General features: G+C 40.8%; 1 protein-coding gene across 1 annotated transcript in view; it reads left to right on the top strand.

The window, feature by feature from the left end:
* The window catches only part of MROH8 (maestro heat like repeat family member 8), a 38,107-nt gene that overhangs the window by 22,515 nt on the left and 3,296 nt on the right, over positions 1 to 12,296 (top strand). The window contains 11 exon segments of the mRNA XM_074347253.1: positions 1,373 to 1,533; positions 2,544 to 2,679; positions 4,744 to 4,934; positions 5,956 to 6,093; positions 6,411 to 6,525; positions 6,861 to 7,001; positions 8,192 to 8,356; positions 9,070 to 9,225; positions 10,256 to 10,378; positions 11,865 to 11,964; positions 12,225 to 12,290. Coding sequence (XP_074203354.1) covers positions 1,373 to 1,533; positions 2,544 to 2,679; positions 4,744 to 4,934; positions 5,956 to 6,093; positions 6,411 to 6,525; positions 6,861 to 7,001; positions 8,192 to 8,356; positions 9,070 to 9,225; positions 10,256 to 10,378; positions 11,865 to 11,964; positions 12,225 to 12,290 — 1,492 coding nt within the window.

The following is a 12,296-nucleotide window of genomic DNA, read 5'->3' as shown; positions in this document are numbered from 1 at the left end:
TATTTGTCAGTAACTTCTGCTTTCAAATTTTAAGTGATTGAATTTTTCTAGTTAAACTTTTGAAACTGGTATGTCATGTTAGCATATTATGAATAAATATCATAGAAAAATCAAGAGAATTTATTTAAATATCTAAAATTGATACATGGAGAACTAACAATATAGTTATACTATCTAGAAATATGAAAGGACATACTGGAAGAGGTAAAAGGAATAAAAGTAGTTATCACTGGAGAGTGGACCTAAGGAATAGGCAAGAGAGAGCCTTGAAATACCACTGGACTTTTTAAATTGTGTGTGTGTTGCACTTGGATAAAAATAAAAAGTAATCTTTTAATGATGAAAACCCATTTTCTAATCTGTTAAAATAGCAAAGATGCAAAAAGAACAGTACTATTTTGAAAGATGGTGAAATGGGCACTTGTATCATTTGAGTGTTTTTGGCTGTAAAAAAACAATCAACTGTAAGAAGCTTAAACAAAGGTTTTATCATCTCATATAATAAGAAGTCTGGAAGTAGAGTATGTTTTCTAGGATTGGTTGGTTCAGTGACTTGACAGTGTTATCGAAGAACCAGGGGCTTTTCCATCTTTCCAACTTGGCTTGTTCATATAGTCATAATATAGTCACCACATTTTCAGACTTTATGAGCAGATAAGACAATACGATCCAGCAAAGAAGGGAGAAGTTGTCTTCCTTTAATCACAGAGAGAAATCTTTCCTATAAGCCCTGAGTAGATTTCCCCCCATATTTTATTGGCCAGAACTGCATCACTTGCCCATCCTCAAATCAATTTATGGTAACTGGCGATAATGATGGCCATTTTATCTGAGGCTGTTAAGGACTGCCTCTCTGAGAAGCTGACATTGCCACAGAGAGCCGCAGCCGTGAGTCTGTGAGTGGGAAGAGCAGTCTAAGCAGAGAAATGGACCAAAGCCCAGTGGCTGCTGCTCTCTTTACCCGAACATGATAAGCGTCTCCAGGAGGAAGGCGGGTATGACTCCTTTTCCATTCTCAGAGTCAGAGTGGTAAAAACACAACTTCCTTGCAACACTTTCATTAATCCATCTTATTATAAACCAATACATAATCTTTGAGGAAAAATTAGAAAACATAGATAAGCAAAAAATAAATATCCCATCACTCAAAGGCACATTAATATCTTTGTATATATGTTCTTCCAAATCCTCTTATATGCATATCCATTCATATATGTATATTTTAAGTAGTTTCAATAATAAACTTTTTAAAAATAATAAACATTATGCTTTAAAAGTTGCCCCCAGGACCGTATAGAAATAGCCACAATATTCTCAGTAACTACCACTGCTGACAGGATTGGGGTCTTAGTGATTTCTTTTCCCTCTTCAGGTGCCAGAAATTATGGGGGTTATCTGTGCCCAGCTATCCGTAATCAGCCAGCCTAGAGTCCGCCGACAAATCGTAAATACTGTGAGTTTGTTTATTTCCAGGCCCAAGTACACAGACACAGTGATCAGCCACCTTCTGTGTCATCCAGTTCCATATGACAGGTAACAGAATCTGGTACAGCCTCTGAAATAAATTGGGGTGTGTGACACAGCTCTGAGTATTGTAGAACGTGGTTGCCCTCAAAAGTCTAATGTTCTTATAGAAGAGGTAAGATATAGACAAATGCCTGCAATATAAATCAGAATATAATGCATAGAATAAAGAAACAATCCAGCAAGTCCAGAATGAAGAACATTTGTACAGAATAGTTGGACTGAGCTCTTCAAAAAAGTTATTCTATTGATTGTAACCATGAGTTCAGTTTTGAACATGCTGAATTTAACATGCCAGTGAGATACTCAAGTGGAAATGTCAACTAGGTAATTAAATGTGTGGATCTTTCTGACTGTTCCCACTATGCATAACATGCTGCCTCTCAAATTCAATGATCGGTTTAGAGATTGTTTTGACATCTTGTTTTGATTTTTGGTTTGTTGGCTTTAGAAAATAAAGTACTTCATACCAGCTTAAAAAAAAGTTAATGTCATGAAAGTAAAAATTGTGCTGAGGGTACTGTTCTAAATAAAAAGACACTAAAGAGACATAACCAAATGCAACATGCGACCTTGATTGGATCCAGAAAGAAAAACAAAAGCTATAAAAGAAAATTTTAAGAAGATTTAAATAGAGACTCTATACTAGATTATTAAATTAATGTAGTTTTCTTAGGTGTGAAATGACCACATAGTTATATAGAAGAATATCCTTATTTTTAGGAGATAAAATAATTTAGGAGATAGAGATTTAGGGGGAATGTCGTTATGTCTACAAAACACTTAAGAAAGATTTAGCCGAAAGATATATACATGAAAAGAAAGTATAAGTATATACATGGGAGTTACTGTTATGAAATCAGATAGTAAGTCTTGATATCCTGAAGAACTGAGCAGCTGAGCATCAGAGAGGAAAACCTCTCATAGACTGGGTTCCAGACAAACTCTAGGAAGCTTGTGGTCGGGGTAAGCTCTAGGATAAGCCATTCTCCTGAACCCTCTCACTCTGGGATTTCCAGGCATCTGGCCGAGTTGTGGAGAACTCTGGAGGTGGAGCTGCCCAGCACAACCTGGATCCTGTGAAGGCTCCTAAGGAAGCTGCAGAAATGCCATAACGTGCCCACCCAGGAGAAGATGGCCTACGTGGCTGTTGCTGTAAGCCACTGAGCTCTGCCCTCCACCCTCAGCCCGCATGCTCCCCTCCCGGGATGACTGGCCCAGTACCCTCCCTGGCTACTGTTCCTTTGGTTCCTCTCAAAGTTTGCTTCTGTCATCTTTTATAAATCTATAATGTCTCCACCAAGGGATTGACGTGGAGGGGGCTGGGATGAGTGAAGGAATCAGTATGGTTTAATTTGTTTTAAACATTCCTTCCCTCATCTTTTAAAAAATGTGTATCATCATAGTTAAGAGTAATACAAACTTGTGAAAAGAATTTCAAATAATACAGAAGAGTATAAGATAGAAACCAAAGGTCTTGCTTGAGCAGAGGTTGTCAAACTTATCCTGTAAAGGACCAGATGGTAAGTAAATATTTTAGGTTTTACAGATCACGTATAGTCTCCACTATATATTCTTTGGATATATTTTTAAACAATCCTCTAAAAGTCTAAAAACCATTCTTTGCTTATGGCTACACCGTCTCCTTGAAATCAATTTTCTAGAAGTGTTCACAATATATAAACTTTTTGTGTTTATACTTTTTTCCCCCATATTTTTCCTTTTAAATAAACTTTATTTTTTAGAGCAGTTTTAGGCTCACAGCAAAACTGAGCAGGAAGTACAGAGAGTTCCTATATATTCCTTGCCCCTATATGCACAGCCTCCCCTCATCCATGTTTACTTTTTATTTTCTTCCCTACCAGTTTATGATTCAGCTTTCTCTGGCCTAAATTATTATCATACTTTTTTTTTTAGCTTTCAAACTTATTTTGATGTCTCTAGTCTGCTATTGTCTCCTCTGTTATTCTCTCTGTTCTTGTGGGTTTATGCCTTTTTAAAAATCCCTGTAATGTCATTTTAGTGCATTTTTAGGAGTTAGGGCAGGTAAAAGTATACACTTAATCACATAAGTCTATAAAATTATATTATGTATTAATAGGCTCATACTACATAGCGTTTGATGACATGCTGGTTTTCATTTAACAATATATGAACTACTTTCCATATCAATATACAGGGCTCTTTGTTCTCCTCTTCATGGCTGCGTTGTAGTTAATTTTTAATTACCTTTTAAAAATAGGTAATACTTGATACCGAACTATTTATTTCATTGTTTTCTGTTAGTGAACATTTTGACCATCTTCAAACTTCTGCCATTAAAACAGTGCTGTAGCAAACTTAATCATGCATACGTAAATTTTGTTATACATACTGAATTATTTTCTTAGGATAAAGTCCATTGAAGGGGAATTTCTGGGCTTATTTAAACTTTTGATGATGTTCCCAGCTGGCTGTCTAGAACACGGCCCTTCTGCAGTGGTGTCTGAGCACGCCCATTTACCTACTCCCTCACCACACTGAGCATTGGTGCCTAGCTGATAGGTGAAAAAGGAACAGTGTTTTAATTATAATTTCATCATTGATGAAGTTCAACATTTGCATATGGTTTTTAATTGGTCATTTATGTTTTTTCTTCTTTTGTGACTTGTCAGCTTATGTCTCATACCCCAGTGCTTTTCAATTTTAATATGCACACAAGCCATGATCATCTAGGGATCTAATTGGAATACAGATTCTGATGCAGAAGGTCTGGGTTGGGGCTTGCTGTTCTCCATTTCTAACCATCTTTCAGCGATGCCAGGGATGCTGGTGTATGGCCCACACTTTGAGTAGCGAGCTTTTCATTTTTCTTCCCTGATATGTAAGGGCATTTTATATATTAAGAATACCACATTGATGCAAATACTTTTTCAGATTATTTGTCATCCACCTTTGTTTATGATAAATGTCACCCTGGCTTTAAATTTGTGTGTGGTCAAACATGTTAATAATAGTTTCCTTATAGTTTACTTCTGGATTTCAGGACGCCTCTCACTCTGGTAATCTTCAGTGACCACTTCACTCCTGTTCCTATCCTCCCTCACTTTCGTGTCCCTGCGCAGATTACCACTCCTGTTCTGCCTGTGGGAGAACCAGAAGGCATGTTCTGGCACAAGCAGAAGTGAAGTGAAAGTAAGGATTAGGGCTAGCAGCTGTTCTGCTCCTTTTCTTCCACAGGCGACAGATGCCCTTTATGAGGTGTTTGTGGGAAACAGGCTTCGAGAAGCTACATTCCGACTCTTTCCGCAGCTTCTCATGACACTGCTCATCCAGATTCACCACAGCATCGGCCTCACCATGTCTGATGTCGCCATCCCAAGTGGCCTGTACACAGACCAGGAAATGTCTTCAGAGGTCACCCCTTTGTGGTACTGCCCATTGTGATTTCGTTGACCTTAACTCTTAGCACTGGGGCACTGTGGCAGCTGCAAGGAGAGCCAAGATGTGGCCCCAGCTGTGGGAGAGCTTCAGTCTGTTACCCTCATGAGACATTAAGACGAAGAGCCCAGGAGTCATTCTGGGCTCTCATTGGCTGTCTTTGGTTTTATTGGTACCAAGGTCAACTTGGCTCTCTGGGTCCAGATGCTCTGCAAAATAATGTGAGATAGCGTGCCAGCCCTTTCTTTATAAATCAGAGACAGAGACCAGCAAAACAGCCTTAAACCCACCTCCCTAACCATACTGATTCACAGTCAACAGTTTCTCATTTCTGCTTCACTCCTTGGAGAGGTGTTTTTAGTTCCCCACTAGGATCTCCATAGAAATTTCTTAGTGTTGCTGTGGCACGTGGCTTTCTTTTAGACGAAGTGCTCTAATGCAGAACATTTAAGAACACCTGACTAAGAGACAGGAGATCTGAGTTCTAATTCTCATTCACTTAAATAGCTATGTACCTTGGGCAAATCCTTGTGTTGTTCTGTTCCTCAATTTCCTTATCTGTAAGTGAGATCAGGCTAGGTGTTGTCCAAGAACCCTTCTAGCTTTAAGACTCTCTGATGTTATGTCCAGAATACTAGTTCAATAAGTAGTTTTACAAAGCAGTGGGGGTACATTTTATGGGGTACAAATTGTATCTAAATAAAGCTCTTTTTTTTCCCCCTTTTTTGCAGGGAGCATCAGTTTAGCATCCTATATCATTTGTTTTATCAGAGATTTCTTTCCATACTCCAGGGAAACAAAATCTAGTTAGAGTTCTTTCTGCTTAGAATTTGTATAAAGGACCTTTCAAGTTATTAGAGCAGTAAGAGTCTTTTGGGAAATCTGGAAAGAAGAGAATTACAGTCCAGCAGCAATTGATGCACGGCCCTTCTCAGTGAGAGCAGGGTGATTTTGTGCTGCTAAGCTGGAGAGACCGGTTCTGTTCACTTGTACTGTTTTTGTTTGATTTAGCTTTGCCATACAGGCTACAAAGACTCTCCTCCTCAGAACATTCTGCTGGCAGGAATTCAACATCATGGAAAAGAATAAAGGATGGGCGCTTCTGGAAGGAAAAGATTGCCATCTTCAGGGAGTGTCCCTCCTTGCCAAGTAAGGGTTCCCTGCCGTGCTCTCAATCAGCTTTATTCTAAGGTTTTGTGTGTGGAGGGGTGGGGTGGGATTGGGGGTTTTTTTGTTTGTTTTTTTTTCCTTTTAGTTGTCACAGCAACCAAGGTTGAATAACCTTCTCATCACAGGGTGGGCAAATACCCATCATGCCAGCCAAATTTTTCAGAGGTGCTGGCCCTGCCTTACCCTCCTCTGAACCTAAAGCTGGGCGTAAACTTCAGAGGCCCCCAGCCCTGGGCGCAGTGCTGTCTGAATAGGAGCACTGCTAAGAGTTGCTCTGTCGGTGTTCTGTTTTGCAGTGCATTGCTGGAAAGGAATCACTTCCTTGCACATAAGGTCATGTACCTTTTGGTCCCTCTTCTTAACCGAGGAAATGATAAACATAAACTCACATCTGCAGGCTTTTTTGTGGAGGTAAGACTCACTTTTTAGAAGCTGGATTCATGAAACCTATAAAGCAGCAGGACTTGCCTTCCTAGGCCCTATCCAACTTAGTGACAGGCTGGGATCCAGTTCAGACATGGGGCAGAAATAATTTCAGAATCAAGCCTATTGAAATTCTCCTGTCCATGTGTTCATTATTCAGTGTTCCTTATGTACCTACAGTGCAAGCATTACTTTGTAATGTATATGCTGTATAATAGAGGATTCAAAGAAAAATATGTATTTTGAAGTTGGTGGGAAGGTGGCTCCCTTCATGAAAAAAGGCTTAAAGTTACCTTCTTTGGCTGATTTCTGGGTTCTTTTAGCTTCTCCAGAGTCCAGTGGCTAGGAGACTGCCCAGCATATACTCTGTTGCCCGCTTGAAAGACTGGCTACTTCATGGAAATAAGCTTTTTAAAGTTCTTGCCCTGAGGGGACTACACTATCTTGTCAGACACCAGGAGACGGTAGGACCACTATCTTTTTTTAAATGTTTAAATTTTAATTTTTTTGGTAACATGTAGAAATCTTTAGGACTGATAATTCTTAAGTCACAAATAAAATATACCCCAGAAATATACCCAGGAAACTAATAACAGCTGAGGAGGTAAATGGAGTCACCTGGGAACAGGAGTACATCCTTTGTACATTGAATAGGGTAGTGTTCATTTGAATTCTGTGTCTACCGATTATTAGACATTTAATGAAATCAAAAAGGATAAAAAAGTCCAAGTCACTTGTATCCATAATTTTTGAATCCTGCAGTTTGTATAGGAGGTACCATCATTATCATCACAACCTGGGGAACATTCAGGTGTCCTTTTATGCATTGCATCATGTTGCCCTATGGAGTAAATTGGATAGGCCATTGTATCTGCTCCCAAGATGCTTATCATCTGAGGCAGAGATCACTGACATTCATATTGAAGCTCATTTTCCACAAGCCCAGCTAGAAACTAAAACTAGGTCAGAAGAGAAGAAGATTAACCCCTGAATTTTATCACTTGAGTTCTCTTTCTTTTATTTAAAAGATAGATACATAGATCGATCGATCGATCGATTGATCTGAAACAAAAATGGCAAATGTCAACATAAGTTCATTCTGGTTGATTGGATACATGAATATTTGTTGCGTTATTCTATTTAATTTTTAACATGTATGATTTAAACTTTAAAACCCTGAGACTCCTTTTGGGGGTTTCAGAAGAGCAGAATCCCAGTTTAGAATGGGAAGGACCCTTAAAGGCACTCAGTTAATTTCTGCTTGAATTCCTGCAAGGCATATTTTAGCCTCTGTTTGGATACCTTCTGTGGTAGGCAATCTCTGTGACCTCAGCTGGCCATTCCACTTTCTCTCATTGCTAAGAGAGAAATTTCTTGCATTAAGCCCAAATCCCTGTTGCTGGACTATCCCCACCTGGTCCCACTCCTGTCCTGTGAGGCAGCTCACAGCAGCTCTGCTTCCTTCTCTGTATGTCAGCCCTGCCAGTACTGAGAGAGGGCATCATGCCCTCTTTGCTTCTCCTGTGTTCTTGACTAGCCAGCACTACCACAAATTCAAAAGCACCAGGTACAGAGTACAGGTGGGAAGCCCTACTTTGGTACCAGATGAAGTGCTATCAGGATGAGTGTTGATATACTTCCTTTGGGCACACAGAGGGAAGACATCAAGAGCCTGTCTCCATGCATCTTAGACTTCTTACGTGAAACTGACGAGAAGGTTGTTTTGTTGACCATCCAGATACTCTTGCAGCTCGTCAGGACAATGGATTTCACCACCCTGACTGCCATGATGAGGACCTCGTTCTCCTTATTTGGTGATGTAAGACAAGGGGAGAGGAGAGACTGTCCTAGGGGGACGTAGCTAGCATAACAGCAAATAGAAGTTGGGATAGTAAAAAATACACTCTATTTTACATAGTAATTCTTATGTTCAGAGCACTTTCAGATCTCCTCTCTTAAGACCCTTCCACGTAACCCATGATGTTAGTAGGGCTGGTGTTACTGCTTTTCAGATGAAAAAAACTGAAACATAGAGACTTGCCAAGGTACTCCCCTGCTTCATGGGATGGGGAAGGAGTTTGAGAAAAGACATTGTCTTTACCTTCCAAGGAACAGTCAGGACTGGGTCAAGATGGTGGACTGTACATATGTCCCCATCCCAAATCCCAAAGATGTGTCAAAAAGACGAGGGATGGAGCACAATGAACCACATCCTTGGAAGAGTCAAATATGCCAAGGCTGGGATTCTGAATTTCAGCAAAGTAGCTTGTGTGAATGGTTGATACCAGCAGCAGGTATAAGCTGTGATGACTTCAGGTGGGACTGGGCCCATTTCTCATTCATGGAGTGAAAGAACAAGTCATGCAAAGCAGCAAATGTTGCCATCTCTAGTTGTATTTGGTTTCTCACCCTCAGCTGCCTACAGCTAAATGTCATCATGTTAGGACTGGTGTTTCAGCTGACCTCGAGCTCTTGTAAATAGAGCATGAACACTTTCAGTGAGTTGCTTCCCTTTGAACACTCCCTTCATAGGTAAGACCTGATGTTCATCGTCTGTCCATGACCCTCTTTGGAGCCTCTGTAAAGTCTGTGAAATACACAGATAAGAAGCGTGTAGAGAGCCAAGTTCTGGACAGCTTGGTCCCACTACTTCTGTATTCCCAGGATGAAAATGATGCAGTAGCTGAGGTAATGCCTACTCTCAACTTCTTTCAGCCCTGAATATGTCCAAATCCAGAGCCAAATCTGCAAATAGGTGTTCATATCTTTGAAGGCAGGGCTTTGTGCCATCTTTACTCCCCCATTTCCTCTGACACAGGCTTCCTTTCAATTATTTTGCCTAAGTGAATTGTGTGAAAAATCTTACTGTTTATTTCTGTATAGCAAATCATGGCCCTTTGTGGGTAAGAATGACATACTATATCTTTTTGTATCTCCACCTCAATATTCAACCTAGCACAGAGCCCATGTGTACATGTGTGAGAGTTTCTTGAGGGCATAAACCCAGAAATGGAATATCTGGGCATCTATAACTTTACTTAGCTATTTACAAATTGCTAAACAAAGTAGCTGAACTAATTTGTATTCCCATCAGTCCCCAAAGGAATTTTAATGGCCCCAAAATCTAGTGGACCTGGGACAAAATACTTGCTTGGAGACTCACCAGAGGTGTTGAATGGTGCATGAGAGGCATTCTGCGAGTGATGAGTAGTGAAGAGGCCCACTTGCTAAATTTTGCTCAAGTATCAGGATCAGGAAAGGACCAATACCCTGCAAAGTTTCTTCCAAGCTAGAGATTCCACAAGGACTGTGAGGAGGGCATGTATAGAGTGACAGGGAATGACATAGAAGTAGCAGGTGGGCATAGGAGCCCTACCTCTATGGAGCATGGGGTGGTGGAAAGTGGGAACTCCTGCCCAAATCTCTGGTCTGGGTATTACACTTAATAGCTCTTGCTTGCTTTTGCCTTACACCAGTGGTTTCTACCTCTTCCCCAGAACCCTGCAGATTTTATGGGTTCTCTTTAGGGACTGTTTGGTAAAGTTGGAGGAGGAGAGCAGAACTCTGGTTCCTTTCCACCCCTCCCCTCACTTCAACCAGGATGGTTCTGAGTTTATCAGCTTTTTATATTGGACTTCAGTGTCAGTTTTATTTGAAGAAAGGTAACCCCAACTAAAAAATGTTTGAAAATGCTGATCTCTCGTAACCCTTTTCACAGGAGAGCAGGCGAGTCCTAACCATATGTGCCCAGTTCCTGAAGTGGAAGCTTCCCCAAGAAGTGTACTGCAAAGATCCCTGGTACATCAACCCTAGTGACATTGGAATAATCTGCAAATTCTTTGTATGTGAGCAATAATGGCTTTGTTAACTCCTTAATATGCTGACATGCTTATTTTTTTCAAACATAGTTTTTAATGGAGGAATATGACATAAAGGAAATATTTCCCATCCCTTCTCATATCAGCAACTGATACCTATGAACTGGCTTGTACTGTGAATCCAATTTTCTATAGTTCCTCCCAAAGGAGTCAAAATTCACTTTCTATTACCACCCTTTCTCACATAAAAGACTAGTTAACCCTGTGTCAGAGGCTACAGAGTCAGACTGATAGTAGATGCTCAAAACACTCTTTATGGAGTGAACTGAAACGGGGTTGTGTATTGCCGTTATAGTGGGCTCTAATCTCTTCCTTGGATGAAGTGGATTGTTTTATCCTCCATCAGAGCATGGGCCCCAAGCAAGGACTGCCGTGCTCTTGGAGGCCATGCAGCATGATGGCAGTACGCCACTGGCTGTGCCAGGATGCAGATGGCATCCTTTCTCTTCACAAACTTGACAGAAGCTACTGAGGCTGATCTTAGATGCAGGCTTGAACCAGGGCAGGCCCAGGAGGCCCATCTATGGTTTGCTAGACAACTGACTCTGGAACCACTGGGATCCTACTGTGATGACACTTGGACTGACTGTTCCCAGGGATCTTCCATGTGTGTGGCCATTTAGAACCCAGTATGGGTTCCTCTGATCAGACTTACAGGGCTAGGAAGCCCCATAGTGCCCTCATGTCAGGCTTTCCACTGGGGATTCTCTCTCTGACCTGCAACCAAACCTATAGCTGATGCACTAAGAACAGTATTTGCAGCAAGAAATTCAGTGCTGTCAGTGGTTAAGACTACAGATTGTCCATCTTAAATTCTAAGTTCTATGAGAACAAATTCCTGTCCTCTTCCTCCTGTCCCTGAGGTGCTTCTCCTTGTAAGAAATCCACTGAGAGCTGAACTCATTCATCTAGTAAGCATAACACATCCAATGTGTAACAGGCCATGGAGAACCCAGAAACGTACCAAGGACTAATAAAACTTCCTAAAGGGAGTTTACAAGCTAGTGAGGGAACTTAAACCTCTGTGGAACACTGAACAGAAATTCAAGGTGGAAAATGGTATGTGCCAGGAGAGGAGGACCTATATGTTACTCAGAGCAGGGCTTGGTCAGGAAGGCAAGAGCTGTCAAGGAAGAGTTCATAGGGAGGCAAAACTCAAGGCAGAGCTTAGAGAACGGAGAAGACTTAGATAATGAGATACGGAGAAGTGAAGACATATTAGAGGCCTTACAGGCACAATACGCATGGATGTGAGCAAAGTGTACTGGCGGATTTAACAGTACCTAGGGGCTTGTTATTGTGGCATGATCGAGCAACTGTAGTTATTTTAACCACATACACTTTGTATGTGTATCTGATATAATCCCTGGCTCTAGAAACTGTGAGAGGCTGATAAAAATAGTGCTGCTACTTCACTCCTTTATACTCTTACTTTTTTTCCCCATTTAGGGAAAAAAATGCAAGGGGAAAGTTAACATCTTAGCCCAAACACTGATGTTCTCCAAGAATGCAAAACTTCCTATCAGAAGAGCAGCAGTCTTGTTTGTAGGTACAAAGAAAACCCTTCCACCTCTACAGTCACTTTTATCCTCTACTTTTTTCCCAAATTGTGTTTTTGAGTATCCCCATTCTTTATGAAGATGACTATGAAAATACTTCTCTGGAGAAAGGGCCTATGTTATCTGTAGGTAACTATTACCACTTAGAAGTTCAGTTTTTAGAATCTGTCTAATTATCAAAAGGCCAGTTCTGCCAGCTGCTTAAAACCAAACTTACATCACAGACTCCCTGACTTTATCCTGCATTTAGGGCTCTTACCAAGTTACACGGATCACAGTGAGCTGAGGATGAAGGGTACTGACTGGATAGAGGATGGTAAGT

This window comes from Camelus bactrianus, chromosome 19 (assembly GCF_048773025.1).
Source record: "Camelus bactrianus isolate YW-2024 breed Bactrian camel chromosome 19, ASM4877302v1, whole genome shotgun sequence".
In the NCBI taxonomy this organism is placed as follows: Eukaryota; Metazoa; Chordata; class Mammalia; order Artiodactyla; family Camelidae; genus Camelus; species Camelus bactrianus.
This window is presented reverse-complemented; position numbering and strand designations above follow the sequence as displayed.